Source organism: Diadema setosum, chromosome 6 (genome assembly GCF_964275005.1).
Source record: "Diadema setosum chromosome 6, eeDiaSeto1, whole genome shotgun sequence".
Classification (NCBI taxonomy): Eukaryota; Metazoa; Echinodermata; class Echinoidea; order Diadematoida; family Diadematidae; genus Diadema; species Diadema setosum.
The window spans coordinates 26,420,177-26,441,837 of record NC_092690.1 but is presented as its reverse complement, the minus strand read 5'-3'; the positions used below and the strand labels follow the sequence as shown (position 1 = coordinate 26,441,837).

Genomic DNA, 21,661 nt, shown 5'->3' with positions numbered 1-21,661 from the left:
CTTCATATACATATATATATTAGTGTTGTTGTTGTTGTTGTTTCCAAACCAATGTATCACCTCAACCCAGGAAATATCGTCTGTTCAAGGGGAAAACATTTGAAAAAAATAGTGTAGAGGTATTACTTGTATCGGTAATAACATCTGAAAGTATGTAGTATATTCGTATGGTATTGTGTTCAGTTATTTTCATAGAGCAATAGCACATATATCCTTGCTGGAAGTTCCATAGGAGGATCAGTATGTAAAATATTTCATGATATTACCATTTAAATGTATTTCAAATGAATTCTGAACAGATGGGCAAGTAAGCCATGTAATCATTTGAAGTACACAATATACATAATACAATATATATGTATATATATATATATATATATATATATATATATATATATATACACATTAAAAAAAAATGTGGTCCCTATGAGGGCTTGGGGTCCGACACTGATGATGGAGGCTATAAACTGAAATCATCATTTCCTAAATAACACAAAACACGTGTGACGAGTAGGGCCTGAGTAGTATATTGTATGGATAGTAGACACATAAAAATGGTTGGCTCTTTTTGGTACTGAGCATCGAAAAGAGGTAGCCATAATTCTGGTAACCCAGTTTTGATCCAAACATAAGCCATATTTGCTATGTCGCATATCGATGCTGCACACTTTCATCGGCTTTTTGCAGGCTCTAGCGCTGCAGACTCGTATTATTTTGAAATCACAAGTCAGCTTTTATTACTTCTACGGCGTCACTGTTACGGGTCACATTATCTTAACTCTCAAATATGAATGTCATCTATACTGCTACAAAAGTATGCGTTTAACACTCACTGGGCTGTGGTATGTTCCCATACAATGTGTTTATACAGTTTATTTGATCTAAATTTGATTTTGATTGAATCACACGCACAAAAAAACTGCAACTTTTTGAGCCTCTACTTTATAATCTTAAGCTGCGAAATGCAACAATGTGTAAGCTTTGATGAGTATAGACGAGTTTTCTGTTGTTGTCTCTGTTGTTATAATGCTGGTCAAACTATCCGGAGGAGCGTCTCACATTTAATTGATAATGGATCCCGAAAGTATGTAACAATAAACCAACCAAACTTGACTTATTGTCACACAGTAAGTTAAAAGTAATACTGGTATACAGACTGCGAAATATTCGTATTAATGGAGCTACGAGCTTGTGGCACTTTTAGAAAATGAAATAAAACAAAAATAGAAATTAAGCAATCCCGCATAATGTACTTAAGTGACTAATATATAATCAACATCACTGAGTACAATGGTCTGATCTTGGCCCAGTATTGTTCACAATCTATATAAACTCTATGATTTGACTTATCTACCTTAATACAGCGTTCAACGATACATTGCATGCTCGGCCGTGATAAGGCAAAGGAACGTAACTCAAAATTTGGGCATTTTGAGTTATGAGCATATGGCTCCTAAATAAAATGCGCTCTTTTTAATGGTGAAAGTCTCAATTCTCAAATGTTTACCATTTCAGAGATAAAAAGCGTATCTTACACACCTTTTTCACAACTTTGCCGTTTCCAGCTAGGCAAAACAACGTAACCTGAGATACGTATAGAAATGACAAAGAAAGCATTTTCGCTGTTACGGCAAATGAACGTATCTTTACATACACTGTTTTTTCATGGTGGTTTCTCAAGAAAAAAGAAGGAGATTGCGACGCCAACAGAACGTATGTCATCATACAGCGCTTTGCTGTGTAAAATCAGGGCCATGCGCGCTACAGTCAGCACGGCAAAACAACGTATCAACATCGTGGCCATCACAACACACGCTGCACCGCATAACTCTATGTGTAAGACCTACGGCTACGTGCTGCAGATCCATTTCAGCCGCGGCAGTGAGTGTATTGTAGTGCCGCCGCTGCTGCCGCACCTCTTTCTCGCTTGCGACAACAGCTTAAGCAGAGTTACACCGACTGGTTGGCTGGCAGGCAAGCTTTGCTGCAGTGTGAACCATGAAGTCATGCCCATTGTTCTGTTTTGCAGTCATGGAATGGATATTCTCCTGAACAGCTAATGCTACCACAAAGAAAATCAGCGGATCACCGGTAAGTTTTATGGGTTTTTTGTCAGGTCTATGTTTGATCTAGCCCGACCAGACGCCGTGCGAAGTACGGCGATTGGGCTGTACAGACTGGACGACAGTACGCTTTGCTAGTAGGGTCCACTACCTTCGATAATAGTTTTCACTAAGATTTAAGAACTCGATGAGTAAAAAAAAAATAAACAAAAAACACAGCAAGCTATGAAAATAAAGAGCAACCTTAGAGCTATGAGTATGACAGCCTTTCCTTTCGGTGGGCTTGCCAAAACGTGGCTCATTGGTGTGGTTGTGGTTGTGGTTCTACTAATGTAATAATGACTATGTAAATGTAGGATACTTGTAGTAGTACTACTACTAGTGGTCTAGTAGAAGTAGTGACTCTCAAAAGAAATTTACCTATGCGCAAATACATAGAGTGGACCCTAATATACTGTTATGATCATCGACTTGACGTCTTCTACCTCAAATTCAGTTTTCGTCTAAAAGTCTAAAAAAGTAACAGCTTTATAGTAAACAGTAGTTTCGACTTCAAGCTAATGACAATAAAGCTTGATACTGATGAATTCCATTTAGTCTTCAGTGGCAACATGAACTGATGGAAGACGATATGTTCTAATAATGACATGAACATCATTACTTCAGCAAGAAAAGTAAGGACAACAAAATTTTTGTCAGTACTTGTGTTTAACCAAAGATGTAGCCAAACATTATTTAATAATGTTTGGGCTACATCTTTGGTTAAACACAAGGCCTGAAGTAGTCTTACATCTTGTTTGTTATTTCTTGAAAGAATGAAGAATGTGATTGTGGTGTTTTCATACATACAGGAATTTATCCACTTAAAATAAGCCTTAAAAAATAAAGTCATATTAAATGGTACTCTGTACCTGCTAACTATGGAAGCCTGATTTATCTTTTTTCTTTTTTCTTTTGTATTCTTGGTGCAATTTTAGTCAGCTGTACATATTTTTTAAAACATTTATTTTTTTTTTTTCATTTCGATAAAAAAAAAATGCATTGTAGCCATGGTAGATCCTATACATGTTATACGTTCCACCCCTCCCCATAACAATGTTGAGGGCAAAAGCTCATGGAATTCAAATATCTATTCTTAAGTTACGTGGTTTTAAATACTATGGAAAGTTCAAATATTCAGACCCAATCGTCTACTTCAGATGATATTAACATTCGTGTTGAAATACATATTTGCATGTCTCTCTTTTCAGTGTCCACACCAACCGCCAGCCTAGACCAGCACAGAAAAGGAATGCAGTGTATCAAGTACAATAAAAGGTACAAGTTGAATAATCACCTATTAATTCATACAACAAAAGTAGAAGAAGGGGGAAGAAATGAATCCCACCTTTGTCATTATCACTGGCGACACAAGCCGGCATTTGGAAAAATCATAAAAGAAAAAAAATAAAAGACGTCAAAATCCTTGATGATGACTCTCTGATAATTTGAGAATACCACATTTCACAGTTCATTCCTTAGCAATGAAAAAAAAAAGTAATATGAAATGAAAACTGACGAAATAGTCACCATTCTCTCTCAAAAATAAACACACAGCCTTGTATATCCTCAAGGGGTATTTGTATGATGTTGAATAATATTGTGAGTGTATTTCGATATTAAATACTCATTCTCATTCCCTTTGCTTTTTTTTTTTGAGGGGAAGGGGGTCTGTGAGAGAGGATTTGTTACACACAATCATGTCTAATGAAGAATTTAATCACATGATATAACTAAAGCAGAGTTGAAATTCACTGTCCTTTACGGAAAGAGTGCCTTATTTTGTGTTGATTATTCTCTTCCATTTCTTTTACATTTTCCTGCAGTGGTCTACCGAGCAGTTCGAAAGCAGAGAAAAGAGCAACTATACAGATTTCAGAACAGCTGTGCACGCCCGTCAGAATCTCATGAAAGATGGAGTGGATTGTGCACTAGATCAGTCAACTCTAGAAGAAAAATAATAACACTCGGATTGTTTATATAGGATCAGGTAAATCTTTCACAGTTAGATTAAGAACTCGCAAAACTCAACTGTGAAGTGTTATTGACTATTCTCACGTTATGAAGGCACAAGAAAGAGTTTTTTTCTTTATATTGATATGAAACTAAAGGTTCTATTTCGAAAAAAAAATATGATGAGGGCTTATTGCCCTTTGAAATGATGACTATCAACTTTAGGTAAAACTATCACTTGTTCATATCAAATATTGTTGTAAATGCTTGGCCTCAAAATCAATATCATGTCGATTGAAACATGTCAACTTATTTCAGAAAACCAGGGAAATAGTAACCTTATTTCCTGCAAAATGTTCATATCTTATTTTGAGCCTAATCCCTCCGGGAGCTTTCAGACAACGCAGATGTAAATTGCAGCACAGCAAATCGCTGTTGTGATGAGACGTTTATTGAAATGTGTTTAAAGTGAATACTGTTGCAAATTTTCCCTTCGTTTAAGCTGCCTAATAATTGTTCTTTACCCAAGTATTTACTTCTTACTACACTTGATCTTCAACAACAGTAAGGATTAAAAATGTTATGTGTGCTATTCACAATTTGTAATTTGTAGATGTTCTTATCTTCAAAGGTAAAAATTGATGCGAAGGTCTGATATGGTAATAGTATAACTAATCTCCAGAAAAAAAAAAAACAACAACAATTATGTTCTGTTGAAAATTTTGTTCCCAGGGTTTTGTTCAACTGTGGTACGTATGTAAGCTAATAACTTTACTCGGGAAGTAAATGACATTTTTTTTCTATTTCTAATTAACCATCATGATAATGTTTAGTTACTGCTGATTTGCTTTCAATGTGATAAAAGCATAATGGCATACCAAACTCTCTCTTAAATCTTAAGAAGAAAGCGAAGATATCTATGTCATATTTTTAGAACTTGCAAATAATCGAATGATTTTTGTAATGCTGTTATCTTTGAGAAACAGATGTACACACATTTTTCCCTATAAACCTTTCAGAAGATGTAAATCAGTCTCTGCATCTACATTTCTGTCATGTCTTTCTCAAAGTTATTCTACTGAGAGAATGTTTGCAACTCTGACAAGTCTGAGGTGTGTGTGTGTGTGTGTGTGTGTGTGTGTTTTGTGTGTTTTTGTACTTGCTTGGTTGTGTGTGTGCGTGTGTGTGTGTGTGTGTGTGGTCAAGTTACACCTAAAAACATTAAAACCTGGATTCATGCATTGTTATTATTGTTGTTGTTCAAAGAATTGAGGCATATTATCATTAGAAGTTTGAACCTTACGGATACAATTCATGCTATCAACCAAACATTAACAACTTATAACGATAAACAAAATACACAATATCATTCTTTCTGTTCAAATCCTTTCATCTCAATGGAACGTGTATGAATAAATAAATCAAAGAAAAGATAGAAATTAAAATAGGAGTCTCAATATTAACACATTAAATGCGTGTATGTCTCTTTGAAACGAAGTGTATGTACAGATGTCTATACAATTTTTTTTTTAATACCCATTTTATTTTATTTTTTTGCCAGTTCTCAAACAGTCCATTTTACAGACTTTACCCAAACTCGTACTTTAGTTGTCGATATTAATCCAAATCCATGTTTTTGTTAAAGCAACATGAATGATAAACCAAATATAATTATGTTCCCAATGAAAAATCTTACATCAAGGGATAAAAAAACATACACTTAAAGATAATAAAAAAGAATGGACATCTCAATAAACTATAAACTGTATATGCAAATGAAGTAAAACAAAAATGAAAGGTAATTGGTAGATAACAACTAATTACATTTTAGCACATACTCGGTAAGTTTTCAGAAAAAAAAAACATGAATGTTCTCTTGCATCGATAATTTTGCAAGCTACTGTGTTTTACTATTCTTAATATATATTTAAACACATATAACGGGACTTTTATTATCCAGTTAACAAAATTGTCAAATAAACAAATGATAGAGATTGTTGCCATTGAGTCGGGATACGTCATTCTGCCTAATTACATTGATGAAAGGGTTAAGGCGCAGATATTTGTAAGTCGAGATACGTTCTTTTGGCATACTAAAGTGGCTTCGCGGGAGAATGCTTACGCGCCGTAAGTCAGGATACGTTCTTTTGCCTAATTGATATGTTGCCGCGTGAGGATTCTCGCACAACGTAAGTAAAGATACGCTCTTTTGGCAAACTAGAATTACTCATAAGCACAGTGCTGTGATTCGCTAAAATGCTGTATCTATTCTAAACATGGCAATTACTCTAAAACGGGAAGTCCTATTTTACTGAAATTTTATCGAGATATTCTTTATTAATGCCTAAGAAACTTCGCTGCTTCAAAAGTGTTTTACTCTTATGACGGAAAAATGGGAACCAATTGAATTTTCAAACTCGTTTTTCTCAGAACGTGATATTCTGAGTTACGTTGTTTTGCCTTATTACGGCCGTGCTGACAACAGATGCAGTTGGAGTTTGAAACATTTTTTTTTAATCTAAACCATGATCTTGCCCGATTTCCAGACTGGTTATCGTATAATTGATTAGCCATAAATTTAGAGAAATGTAAGACTATGATGATACCATCTAAAAATGTTAAACGCAAAATGTGAATTTGAATATGACTGTATGTAAAACAATGTCAAATTAATAATGCTTACTATCTCTATAGTTTCAAATTAAAAGAGGTGTAGATTGATTGGACACTCGACTGGAGGTATCATTAATTTTGGAACATGATGTGTAAGTGACTTCGTTAAAACAAAGACGGCACTTTATATCATTTGGAATGACACTTTTCCAATTTTTTGTATCTAAAGGCAATCATTGAAAGTAGCCTTAATTATTGTGATGTCACAATGGTCAACAATATAGATTGTTCTTATTCAGCATCTTCAAAATCTCCATAAGACCTCTAAGAACCCTATCAAAATCAGAATGTGATTTAGAGATATTCAATATTATATATTTTGATTTTTTTTATACCTACAATTCGGTACGGAAACATTTGGGATGAGAAAAAATGAACATAATTATTTGAAACCTGCATCACAAAACCAACCAAAATGTTGCCAGATATGGAGTTTTAGTGAAAATGAGATTTCGAAAGAGTAGATTATAAGGTTTAAAACGATGTTTAACTCCGTATGACTTTCTTAAAATATCAAAATGATGGAAAGAATGTACACACTCTGGAGAAGAGTTAACGGAGGCCGTGAAGTTTAGCGTCTACTAAGTATTCAATTTTGTGATATCGCATCACGTTGTGCTCTGTGCAGTAACTAGGACAAAATGAAAATTAAGTTAAGCTCTATAGCAACCACAATGAAAGGACTATCAAATGAAGCTGAACTTGTGCTCTCTATTATCACATTCTATTCATGACTATCACACGCTCTCAATGCAGGCAAATCCTCATCCATTTATTACCTTAGAGTTTCCAACAAAGGGGTTTTACAACCAAGGTCCGAAATTAAGAAATACAAAGCGTACATACCATGCGAACAAAATAAGACCGGAGAAATTGTCGCAGATACAAAGATCGTGTTGCCATTTTTAGAAGCTTTATGAAGGTAATTTAAATTTGTACTTTACACCACAGTGATTTTCGGCCCTTTCCCCTTTTGAGTAATTTCATTCTAAAATTGTGTCTCTCTTTTCTGTTTTGTTTTAGATTTTGCTTTATATTGTTCCACTTAATTCTATGTTATATTATGTGTTCTTTATACTTCCATGTGGGTTCATATGCATATTTTTGTACTACATGTGCGTCTTAGAAATTTTACCTTGTGATGCACAGATATGAGGAAGAACAGCAGTGTCATTCAAATTTCAATTGAACTACTACAAAGCATGTTCAAAGACAATTTGGTCATCTTCACATAGTTAAAGAGCATAGATAAAAAGAGATAAGAGAAGCGATTGTGTATTGCCCATTCTGCCATTTAGACATAACATTTTGTATTTCTTTTTTTTTTTTTGATTGGCGGACGGAGAAAATTGTCAGCACTTTTTATGTAAAATCGATGTCACGTAGAACACCGTCTCTGTGTCGTCATATAATAGCCTCTTTATTGGAAATCACGCATTTTCATGTATATAAACAGTCACAACGACCTTCTTAACTGGCAGTGGTGTTGTTAGTGCATTCAACAAGAGGGGCACATGATTCAAAATCCCTTCATATTATAGCAAAATAGAAGTAGTAATTATAGTAGGAGATGAACATTAACTGCCACATAATAAAATAAGCTAAGAATTATGACTTCACATTACTCAGGAGGCGGTCATTCCCATAACCTTGAGCAACTGTGATTTCGATTGCATTGGAACGGGTAACTGTAAGTCACTTTTAAGTCACTTTTGTTACATTTGATATGAAATAGTTTAATGAGAAATATGTATAATTTTCGAAATATCTTGTTACCCTGACAACGAGAGAAGAGGACAAAGAATGACTAGGACTGAAAGTGCATTGGAATGAGTTATTAAAACTCTAAACATTATGATAGTATTATTAGTTTGATATGCTTGGAATTGAATTATTTTTAAATAATTTGTTACCATCGCAATGGAACAAATTTCAGAATTCTGAAGAGCTCAATGAATGGAATTTTATGTTATTTTTCACAAATGATTAGTTACCATAGCAATTGGATAAGAAAAGAAAAAAAATGAATAGTAATGTTTCTTCCAATATAGTACGGTATATGGTATTAAACATATGTTAGCTTTTAAAAAAATAAATCATTCGTTACCTTGGAAAATGGAGAGAATATCAGAATTCTGAAAACGTCAATATCGTTTATCTGTTTAGAATGTAGAATGTATTTTAGTTTTCATGTGTGCCGACTCTGATGCCTTTAGACAACTTAAATAAGATATTTCACTTTAAGACTTGACTAACTAGCTTAATAGTTACGGGTTTTTTTTTTTTTTCTTTCTTTCTTTTGGGATGACAGAGAGTGCGCTTTTCCCTGTGAAAGTTTACCGCAGATACTGCTTTTGAAGTTGTCAAAAAAAAAAAACACCTACATCTTTAAAAATTATCTATCACATTAAAAGGTCTGATCGTTGACTCTCTTGTGTAAAAAAAAAAAAAAAAAAAAAAAAAAAGGTTGTTAAAAATGAATAAAACATCAGAAGCTGCGTTTTCCCCCAGGGAAAATTGCATGGATTTTTGCTTTTGTCATTACTGGTCAATTGCGATGATTGTAATTTCAAATGGAAAAGAGACTAGCAACAAGAAAGAAAACTTAGATTATATTTCATGTCCTGAATCATTGATCAAACGTCTTTCTAAAAATAAAGTTTTTGTTCGCAATTGGGCATGGAAGAGACATAAAAAGAAGTGCTAGTACGGATTTTCGTAAATTTCATATAAGAGTTATAAAAAAGAAACACTATTCCAAAAACGCTGACTAGACTTTTTACTCACATTTGCCTTTCACGTGTCTAATGGAATATTTGTCCTACAAGACACTTCTACTTCAAGTTTTATCTACTCCTGTATGCGTGTCTCTGTCAGAAATTCTGCGGTGTCAATGGGGTGTTGATGGTGTACCTTTTTTGGCGTGTTAGTTTGTGTATTTGCGTGTGTGTGTGTGTGTGTGCGCGCGCGCGTGTGTCTTTGTGTTACCTCTGAGTTGATACGGCATATTACATATTGAAATTTTCATTGTGATGAGAATCAGTAATACAGATTAGGAAATCTATACTGGAGGAAGATCAGCATGACGCACTACAAAATGATGCAATATTATGGCCGCCTTTAATTTGCTAATGGGAAAGAATTGTTTACGTGTAAGTGCCAAATTCTGAAAAAGTACCTTTTCTACTGGTAGTTGACCATCGATTCAGCGCATCTTTGCATTTTGCATGGTTGGAGTACTATAGGAAGACAGAAAAACATGGGCTAACAGGTCTGTCAAGGTGTATTATGATATAGACCAGTCTTACGTTGGACAAAAGTGGAAAAGAATGATTTGGCTTCGCGCAAAATATCCATTTCCACATGAAGGCATGCAGGAAAGCAGATATTCAACTGCATGTGACTCAACGGCGACGAAGAGATGTAAAAACATAGTAAATGTTTTTTTCTTAGACATCCAGACCTCATCAAATTCTGCATAAACATAAATCTAATCATGCGGCTGCCGTCAACACCAAATGCTGGTGTTTGGGTGTGTGTGTGTGTGTGTGTGTGTCTGTGTCTGTGTGTGCTTTCATTCCATTTGATTTCAAGAGAGAAGAGCAGCACAAAGCAAAAACCAATACAGGAGCAATGATGAATAAGCAGAAGCTTGTATAATAATATAGGCACCAAATAGTAATCATACTAATTTTAATGTATTATTGAGTAAAATCGACGATATAATCTACCCAGCGCACAAAGCATCGATATAATGTAATGAAATTACGTGATACTCCCAAAATATAAGGATACAATAGATAGTGTTCTCAAATTCTCAAAAGAGGAAAGTATGATAAGTGTATAATTCATTACAACAGTTGCATTTAGAAGACGTTTAGTAGAATCGAAATGAATCTGAACTTCTGCTAATTATCCATTTGCATTGAATATAATCAAGAATACCCAACTGAATTTCATACATTTTACAGCTAGCTGTGTATGTCTCTCTCATTCCTGAAATCCACACGCTTTTTCTACAGTCAATTCGATGCAGGCTATCGCATGATTATATTACTGCAAGCAACTTAGTTTGTCATGATCTGCTTACGTATACAGTTTTGACTTAGACGTGATATAAAATTATATTTGGCATTGATTTCACGATCGCGTTTCATGCATTTGTGTCCCATACCACTTTATTACTTTTCACCGTTGCATATCATTGCAAAGACGTTTCCTATTTCTGAAAGCATTTCCACTCACTCTTAAAGAGTAAGATATACTCTACGAAAATTCATATCCGATACGATGTGTCAGATACACATAAATAATCACTTATATACATCATAAAGTCGACACAATTAAAGTAGACAGTACAAACTATGACTATCTCGCTAAAAGTACTTTGATAAAAATAATCTTCAAATAATACTGCATGAAGTCAATTCACTTTAGGTTCGAGATATATCATTCCAGTCCAAGTGCAAACTTGATATGCAGTATTACACGTATCTGTTGCCTCGTGTTGTATTGATTTGAAGCCACAAGGTAAACATTTACATGTACTTTATTGTCCAGCTGCTGGAAAACATGTCATATCCTTTATGATATTGAGATCTGCTGTCTATACCAGCAGAATGCCTAAAATGTAGTTTTGCTTCCTTTTTCCTTTAATATCCTTGCAAACCCATGCTTCATTTGGCCTTTGGGGAAAACACTATGATAACACACGTACTCTGAGAACATTAAAAGCGACAAGCATGACCAAAGTATGCTTGCGTATCATTAATGCATAACTGTACCGACAGCGTTACCTTTGAAAAAGAAAGCATGCAGGTTAGAAGGCACAAACTCCATGACTGCCTTCTTACGTTGCTTGCATGCATTCAATGATACATTGACTCTCACACCACCACTCCTTGTTAACTTGATTCATGATGGCTGACCTGCATTTCATCTTCATGACACTCATTGTTTCATTAGTCACACCTCTACCATGTCTATGCTGTAAGTATAATTTGCTACATAGAAATTTTACGAATTTTACCATTCCGTGAACTAATGAATGTTAATAGCTGGTTTTACAGGTATGAATAAAACTAAACATCATATCGTACATTGCATTGTCATCGTTTCACATTTATACATTATTTACTAAGGCCAGGTGGACAAGAGACACCAAACTACTTGTTACGCCGACACAATGATGCAAAAAGATGCAGTAATCTTGCTGCTGCATAACTCTAGATTTTATCCCTGGTGCAATTAAAACTCCTCGGGGCTTTACTCTATTAAATTAAGTGAGTGCTATGTAAGACTGTATTCTAAAGCCTCTGTGATTTTTTTTTTCCAACGCACAGGTGAAGCGCAGCAGGTCATCAACATGCCGAGCATTACTCTTCTTGTCGGAACATCCACGTCTATTCCGTGTGGATATGATGGCAGAGTGTCTTCCGTGGAATGGCAGAAAGGGGAACTAGGGACATGGGAAGCGGAAGGGTACGTGGTGATGTTGGATGCACGATCTAACCCTGGCAAGCGAACCTATTTCATGGATCGTCTCAATGTCACAGATAATTTCGCGCTGACTATAGAAGGGGTTAGCTTACAGGACAAGGGAAGATACTTCTGTACAGCATCCGACGAGTCCACGTTTGTTGAAAACTGTCATAGGGCCTTCATGATAAGGCTGATAATGTAAAATTTACACCCCATCCCACCCCCACCCCCTCCTTCCCCGGCTACGTGCAGGGCTCCCCCAAATCCGTCAGATGAACAAGAATACGTTTGCGTAGCAGAAACTTCGCCCTATCTGTTCCGGTTCTCTCTTTTTCTTTTTTCTTTTTTTTTTTCTAATCCTTCTTTCTCCTCCGCTCCTCCCTTCTCCGTATTTCTTGTCGTGATGTAATGTCATTGTGTTCTTTGTTGTTGCCATAATATTGCGCCTTTTCTTTACGAATATTATACATTTTTTGTTTCCCGTGCTGTATGAATGTATTGTTTCTTACAACATGGCTCAAGGGATATTGTCTGCCCAGCAGTATGACATATCTTATTTTACACTTGTACATTTGCTGAAGTAGGCCTACTGTTAACAATTGCTATGCTTTTTCATAACAACAAAGAACTGCTTTTATTCAACAATGAACATTTGGGGAAAGTACGTCACTTGCAAAACAACTTTTACAAGTTCTGTTTTGTGTGTGTGTGTGTGTGTGTGTGTGTGTGTGTGTGTTACGCTTTTCCATCATTGATTCGAGGAAAAAATACAAGGCATTCTAGAGCACTGAAGTACATTGTAGAATTTTTGAGTTGGCTTGAAAGAAACGCTAACCAGAAGATTTTAATGCTCCTGCCAAATTTAATGAAAATCTGTCGAGGAGTTTTCATAAAAAAACGACAATGGTAAATGATTCACGGTCAGCTTTGACACAAACTTTATTTATTATCTATACGTAATATTGTTGCCCCCACCAGTATTTTTTTTTTTTTTTTTGCATAATACATAGGAATATATAGGGTCTAACAACTTGGGCACCACCCCCCCCCTTTTTTTTTATACCCCCGCCAAACGAAGTTTGAAGGGGGTATATAGGAATCAGCGGGCGGGCGGTCGGGCGGTCGGTCGGGCGGTCGGTCGGGCGGTCGGTCCGTTGCAAATCTTGCGTCGCGAACTGCTTCCTCAGTTTTCAACCGATTCCCATAAAACTTGGCACAGATGTGTGCCTTGGGTTGTAGATGTGCAAGACGTATTTTTTGACAGTACCCAAAAGTACGTTGCCATGGTAACGGCATATTATGGGCAAAAATGGGTACAAATCTTGCGTCGCGAACTCCTCCCACAGTTTTTGATCAATTTTTATGAAATTAGGTACAGATGTTCATCTGAATATGTTAATGTGCAAGACACATATTTCCGCAGTGGCAAAAAGTGCGTTGCCATGGTAACGGTATGTTATTGGTAAAATATAGGGCAAAATACTTCATGGCAAAACTGCTTCATTAGTGTTCTTCCAATTCTCATGGAATTCATATTGAATGTTTGTCTTAGGATATAGGTCAGCATGACACATTTCTTGACAGTGACAAAAAGTATGTTGCCATGGTAACAGCTCACATATTATGAGCCAAAATGATGGAAAATTTTGTGTTGCAAACTACTTCCTCAGTTTTTGCCCAATTTCCATGAAACTTGGTACAGATGTGTGCCTTTGGTTGTAGATGTGCAAGACGCATTTTTCGACAGTACCCGAAAGTACGTTGCCATGGTAACGGCATATTAATGGCAGAAGATCAAGGAAAGATCTTGCGGATTTAACTACTTCCTCAGTTTTTTGACCAAAGCTTATGAAATGTTGTTTTGACCAAAGCTTATGAAATGTTGTTTGGCGGGGGTATAACCAGTCGCTGTAGCGACATTTCTAGTTTTCCCGGAAGTGGCATCGAGGAAAAAAAAGAAGATGTAGTTAACCTTTCTTGTTTTCTTCAACAGTTATGAAGTGAACGATTTGAAGATACGTTAGCACATTTCCCATCGACACCGAACGCTTTAACACAATCCAATACATTTTACCGTTGATGCAATTTTTGTTGTGTTGCACATTTCCTGGAAAGACGTTTGCACATTTTCCGGTTTTTGCACACTTCCAAGCTCTACGCTGGTCTTACTGAAAGTGTTTTGGTGATTCACTTTTTTTTTTCTTTTCTTTTTTTACGTACAGCTGTAGCTGAGCAGATCACCATCATGCCTGAAACCACTCTTCCTGCTGGAACATCATTGTCTAATTCATGTGGATATAATGGTACCGTATCTGCCGTTGACTGGCAGAAGGGGGAACTAGGAACTTGGGAAGCAGACGGGTACCTGGAGTTGTAGTAGTTGGATGAACGATCTGCTCCTGGCAAGATTACTTATTTCCTGGACTGTTTCAACGTCACAGATGATTACGCGCTGACTATAGACTAGATGATGTTAGCTTGAAGGACGAGGGACGATACTTCTACAGTTTCCAGTGATGCCAGCGGAAAGTCTAGTACCAGTATTAAAACAGATGTCCTTACAGGAAGTAAGTGTTTTGGCTGTTTAATTACCAGGTAAACAGTGTTTAAGGCTTATTATCATCGAAGGTAACCTAAAATCAGGAGAAATTCGCTGTGCACGTTTCTTGAAAAATAATGCATCAAAATATATGAAACGATCAATTTTATCTTTCTTGTATTAAACTTTCAAAATGTTATAGGAGTCATCCCACAGGCCCGAGACCTACGAGTCATACGGCCCACGACTTCGACATTGTGTCGGACTGATGAGATTTTTTTTTTTTATTATTATTATTATTGTCGAGCTCATGGGCCATATGGCTCATGGGCTGTATGACTCGTGGATGGCGAAATCGTGGCGTGCACCGAGTAATCAATTTGCTGTAGATGTAAAATAATGTGAATCCGGCGTGTGCATGGATTGACTTGGACTTGCCCTCTAGTATTTCATGGTATAAGGCCTCCTGTAGCATTGGTACTCAACACACACACACACACACACACACACACACACACACACACAAATTGTAAGAACAAAGCACTGAGACACAAAATGTTGGGCATGTTGATTGGTGCCCAAAAACCCTGGGTCCCAACTTTTTGAACAGACCCATAAACAAAAAATAATGTCAAATTTTGTCTCAATAATGTGCCAGTGCTATGCTGCATCCACACGTAAAGCAGTACATACTGTATGTACTGTAGGCCTGCAGCCATATTTGATGTCTTCTTTGTGATACAACATGTTTTTATTGAATCTGCAAAATCAAGCAGTGATGGTCTGTGTGCCAGTTTATTCTAGATTCCGGTACTGTATTCCGGTACTGGGAAGCTACATTGTACACAACTCAAATGTACGGCTGCTGAACAAACTATTAAAATCAATATGTCTGGAGAATGAAGACTATAGATTTTAATAGGTATGCTGTGTCCTGTACACACATATACAATGTATACAAACACCCACATGTCGCACACACACATGAAGAACTCCAGATAATTAATTTTTCAATCTTTGCGATGGAACATTATTATTTGGTCATACTGGGTACTGGGTTACAGAATTAGTGACTGTGATAGGGCATAAAAACACAGTGGTCACTGCTTCGGGAAGGGTCAGGAGACAATTCTTCTCCCACTTTTAAGTGGTGGCTGGTATAGGCTTCTGCAAACCACACAACATGAAACCTAGTCTATAGGGTATTACGTGTACACTACTAGTGTATACACGTAATGCCCACATACTAGGTTTTAAGCACAGTTATTGAAACCCAATGGGGAAGGGGGTGTTAAATTTGGAGTACCAGTCAAGGGCACCGGAAGCGGGGAGGCAGAGGGGGCACTTGCCCCCCCCCCATAAAATGTTGGGGGGGGGGCAAAACGAGGTTTTACCCCCCCCCCCCATAAAAAAAAAATGCCCCCTGTAACAAATAATTAATCAATTATTCAAAGACCAAATGTGTAAAAGTTGTCAATTTCATAACTGAATATGCAAAATTTTCATTAATCAAAAATTAAACAACTAAAATTCACTAACAATATACAATATCATATCTATACACTAATATTTACTTATGAGTAAATTTAGTGTATACATGGCAGCCTCACGTCCTCGAGTGTGCCCGCTGAAACATAAATTTAGGAAACCTTACATTTTTCCTTTTCTTCTCTGCTTTCTAGCAGTATGAGAATATTTTTTTTATTGCTCGAACAACGCGATCACGTTTAAGCTTTTAATGAATACATTTCAAACGAATGGCAGAGTGAAAGTTGCTCGCTCGCTGCCTGTACTTATCGTAAAATGAATAGTTTTGATGTAAATGAATAGTTATGATCATAGTCCTTCGCAGTGATTTCTTTTACTATGTTTAATTCCCTAGAAAATTAATTCAAATTGCTCTATAAACGCGATTTTTATACTCTGTTTTTACAAAAAGTCCCTACGAAACCCCCTCCCACACCCTCGCCGAGAATCTCACACCGTCACATAAATATACCCCTGTATGTTATAATCATAGTCCTTCGCACTGAATTTTCCCCCTACACGTGTATGTTAATTCCCTAGAAATTTGCTTTTAAATGCTCTATAAACGCGACTTTTGTACTCTGTTTTTACAAAAAGTCCCTCCCGTGGGAGGGGGTATCCCCCTCCCACACCCTCACCCCGCTCGGTCGCTTCGCTCCCTCGCCGAGGACCTCACACCGTCCCAAAATGTACCCCCGTACGTAATAATCACAGTCCTTCGCACTGACTTTTTTCACACTTTAATTCCTTACAAATTTGCTTTTAGATGCTCTACAAACGCGACTTCTGTACTCTGTTTTACAAAACGCCCCCACCGTGGGAGGAAGTCCCTACCGTGAGGCAAATCGGATGGGGTATCCTGCAAGATTGGGGTATTAATTTATAGTTTCAGACCCTGAAATTGCATTTGGAGTGATTCACTATTTCAAAACTTATTATCGCAGAGGCTCCCTCTCCGAGGATCTAACATCGTCACATGTGCCCCCGTCGAGATTTTGCCCCCCAAAACCAGAAGTGTTCCGGCGTGCTTGGTCCCAGTACATGTAGTGTTTCCAAAATTCCGATAAGATACTGTTACAACATACAGTTGTACATAATTATAAGCTGAGGACATGCTACGTTACACTTTATTACTGATGATGTACAGTTGTGTCATTGCAGTTGGTACACATTAATGGAGATCTATTCTTATCCTCTGCCAGTCTAAAAATGTTTTAAAAGGACTAGAAATTGCAATGAAAACATCTCGACGGAAGAATTTCATAAATTTGAAGGACTAGAAGTTGTTTAGATTAAACTCTACTTTTGTTAAAGTGGACATTTCTGTAGTGTTGATATTCATAATGCATTTCTGCAACTACGTACGTAGAAACTGGCGAGAAAATACAAAAGCTTTCAAATGTTTTTACTTTTAATATTTCACCATCTAAAATTGTGATTGTAATGTACGTATCCACATGAAGAGTTTGTTTGCAAAAACCGATAAGTCCATATTTGTCAAATGGAGATATTTGCGATTAAGGGTCAAGAAAAACAAAGAGAATAATAAGAAAATTTTTGCTTCTTTTGACCATAACTTCAAAATTATACCTTTATATGTTGTGATCAATATATCATTTAAAAGGTATTATTTTGTACTTTATGACAGAGACCCTATTTCAAAATCTTCAAAAATGGACTTATCGGTTTTTGCAAACAAACTCTTCACATGTTCTCAAACATTTTTGTTTATAACAAACATCACCGGAAAGATCTGTGATATCGCGTGTGGCATTCCAACAAAAATAATTATCAGAAGTGTGTGTATACAGGTGTCTATACAGGTACAATGTCATAATCGTACTTAGGAAATCATAGGAATTTTGATGCACAATACCTGATGGGACATCTTATGAAATTCGATATAAAACGATCTTTAGATTTGTTCACTCTGTTCAAATTTTCAAATTAGGTTTACAACGTGGAAGTATTTCATGTACTTTATGAGAAGTAATTTCCATTTTGTGTCAACTGCATTAAACCCTGATTACAGTGTACCTATGTCACCCATTTAGAAATCCTGACTTGTCTACATGTACATGGACTTCCGTCCAAATTTGTCATACACCCTTACCTTTGTAGTTGGGAGGAAAGGAGCATGCTCATATAGATTATGTGCGATGATAACAATTTATACAGGATATGCTTTGTCCTTGCTCTGCTTCTGAATGGTGCATACAATGTGCTTTTCTATCGCCTTCTTTTACCGTTACTTTTTTTTCAAAATTAGCCAAATAATTTTTGTTTTCATTGAATAGTTTTCTCTCATTTTTCCTTGAAATGTCTATTTTTATCATTGTCCACTATACAGTTTATCACTGAATCATGGATCTCTTCGGCAACAATGATGTGGCTTTCAAGGGCCAGAACTATGATCAGCTGCGAAAGACTGCCCAGTCTAGCGGGACCTTGTTTGAGGACCCAGAATTCCTTGCTGCTGACTCGTCCCTCTCCCACAAGCAAATGTCACATCGCCGCATCAAGTGGAAGCGACCTGGGGTAGGAAATCCTGTTTTGCAGTGCAAGACTTAAAATGACAAATAGGCACATCCTTGCTCATTTATGCAAAGTTGACAATCAGGTCTGTATGAAATACAATCTGTACCTCTCGTTGAGCCATGAAGAATGAATAAAAAAACAGATAGGAAAGTATGGTAGTTTATCTTTCACATTCTTGTGGATGAATATTGAAAATGAAGACACTGTTATCATGGAAGGATAGTACCTGCCCCATTCGTATGTACCGTATGCCCCCCCCCCCTCAAAAAAAAAAAATGGGACCCTCTGCAATGATAACTTTGAAAATAGTGAATCAATCCAAATACAATTTCAGGGTATGAAACTATAAATTATTACCCACTTCCTACAGAAAACCGCATCCGATTTGCCTCAGTGGTCAAAGAGAAATGAGAAGTTTTGTAGAGCATGTCAGGAATCCCTTCCGTCCAAGTTCTGTCCATTGTGTTCACACATTATGCAGTTCCAAGAGCATCCAAGTACTAAACTTGGAAGAATCAGACTCATGACATGCTTTACATTTCTCTGTGACCACAACCAAATTGAATCCCAGGGTTTCTGCAAAATAGAGCTCAGATGTTTATATTCTACGCCCCTGAAGTAGCATTCAGACAGTTTAATCACAATGGAAGATATCAATATGATACATAATATATGATTTACATGTATCATATATTGCTATTTTGCTCATAAATTGGTTTGTTCAGGGCAAATGTCTCTCTAGTCTGGCTTCCAGACCCTCTGCTCGTACTATTTCCTTATTCAGGATATTGACGCCCTCAACGTCGAAAACTGGTATAGTTTAAGGTGGTTTTCCCGCCTTTGCCGAAGGCAAAGGGTCTAGAAACCAGACTAATGTCTCTCTTCCTGAATTGTGGATGTCACATCTCATCTCTTGGCTGTGAGAGATTTGTTCGTTGGTTTGTTCTTTCACTTTTTCTTGTAACAATATGCTCACGTTCACATTACCAAATTCTTTCATCTGCAATATCAGAATATTTGCGCAAGGTTTCATTACTTGGAGCATTTTGATATTATGCAGCTGTAATATTTCAGATCTTCTTCAAGAAATTACAACACTATTCATCAACAGAAAAAAAAAAAGACAGACAGAAAGAAGAAGATCGGTAATCATGTATACATGGTACATTCCTAGCATGTACCATGAGTTACAGTGATATCAGTCTAGATTTGCTCATTGAAGCTTGCATCAGTGTATGTGTATGTGTTTGTTTTAAAAGGATCAGACACATACATGTACAAGTGTAGTACATTTTTGTATAAAACAGTAGGGTACGATGTACTTTTAATTGTGAGACCTCTATACATGTACAGTGTACGTGTATGACTGCATTTGTTTCGCTTTGCATGAGTTAAATAAAACACTTTATGAAGAATTTTACCAGTACTTAAAAAAAAAAAAAAAAAATTGGCTAAGTGTTGCTTCAAGCATTTTTTTTTTAAGTACAGTGTATAGGCCCTACAGCTAAAGTCCCCCACTTTTTTTTTTACCCCTCAAGTGCGTAAGTTGCCCCAGAAAGAAATAGAAACCTTGAAGTGTGAGCACGGTATTAAAGGTTATAGTTACGTTATGAAGACTTTTTTTTTTTTTTTGCTTGTCAGCTGAAGAAACCCGGAAGTTGAACGGAAGTGGCACCAGAAGTTGCGCTGAAGACCGTATATATATATATATATATTTTGCTTGTTAGCTCATGAAACCCGGAAGTTCCCCCGGCCACTACTTTCGAAAACGTTCCGCCGGCGGTGAGGTGTACTGTACATTGTATGTGTGGCAGATTTTAACATTATTTTGTTTTAACAATGTTTTTTTTTTAACAATGTTTGTTTTAATACCAGATTGACATTTGTAGATCATGTACACTACATTGCAGGTGTTGATTCCACACTTTGTTATTTGTTGTATTTAGTAATGTGTACACCCTTCTTTTGCATACTCTCATTTCATCTTGCTTGCATCTTATTGTGGCAAACTGAACTTTCATCCCTGCAGGAATTGTGTGCCAACCCCCATCTCGTGGTGGATGGTACAAAGAGAGGAGATGTAACCCAGGGTCAACTGGGAAACTGCTGGTTTGTTGCCGCAACTGCCGATCTTGCTCAGGAGAAAGAGCTGTGGGAGAAGGTATATGTATGGCTTTAATGTTGCAAAGATCTACTTGTAGGTTTTCTTGTGACTACGCTATATATATCCATGGGCCATTTATAAACCTCTTAGGCAGACCACGGTGAAGAAGATGAATTCAAATATACAGTATGTGTACGCCTACTTGTACAATAATTTTGTGTGCACATGATATTGAAAAAGTATGTAATAATCTAATAAATATTTGTGTTTTCCATAGGGGTTATAGCCTTGATACTGCAACCAAAGACTGATCATCATTCTTGCTTTCTTCCTAATAAGATGACACATATGATTTGTTAATGCAAATTGCATTGCTTTAAAAATTGGAAATTCTAATTTTACATCGAAGAAGAACAAAAAAAAAATCTCGTGGATTTGAACTGACAAAGAACAGTAGGGCCCAGAGTCCTTCGGTAACAATTACAGCTACACGGAGTGGTTTTTAATTTCTCTATGGCTGAAGAATGAGTTTTAATGTGAATGTGCAACTTTTAATAGCCTTGATATAAAAGCTGCACCCTCACTCATAAGGGTGAACATCCCCTTCCGGCAGGGTCGAAGGAAGTGACTCAGACGTGTGCCGAGCGTTTCAGTCTGCTCTAAAAACTGTTGGTCAGTCGGACCACTATCATCCGCTAACAAATTACTGTTCAAAATCATATTTAGAGTAGACACATTTAACCT

At 36.6% G+C, this 21,661-nt stretch overlaps 1 protein-coding gene across 1 annotated transcript in view; it reads left to right on the top strand.

The window, feature by feature from the left end:
• Positions 1–18,639: 18,639 nt before the first annotated feature.
• Positions 18,640–21,661, top strand: part of LOC140230048 (calpain-5-like) — a 28,648-nt gene continuing 25,626 nt past the window's right edge. Inside the window, exons 1-2 of the mRNA XM_072310255.1 lie at positions 18,640–18,813; positions 20,843–20,974. Of these exons, the coding sequence (XP_072166356.1) occupies positions 18,640–18,813; positions 20,843–20,974 (306 nt within the window). The remainder of the gene's footprint in view (positions 18,814–20,842; positions 20,975–21,661) is intronic.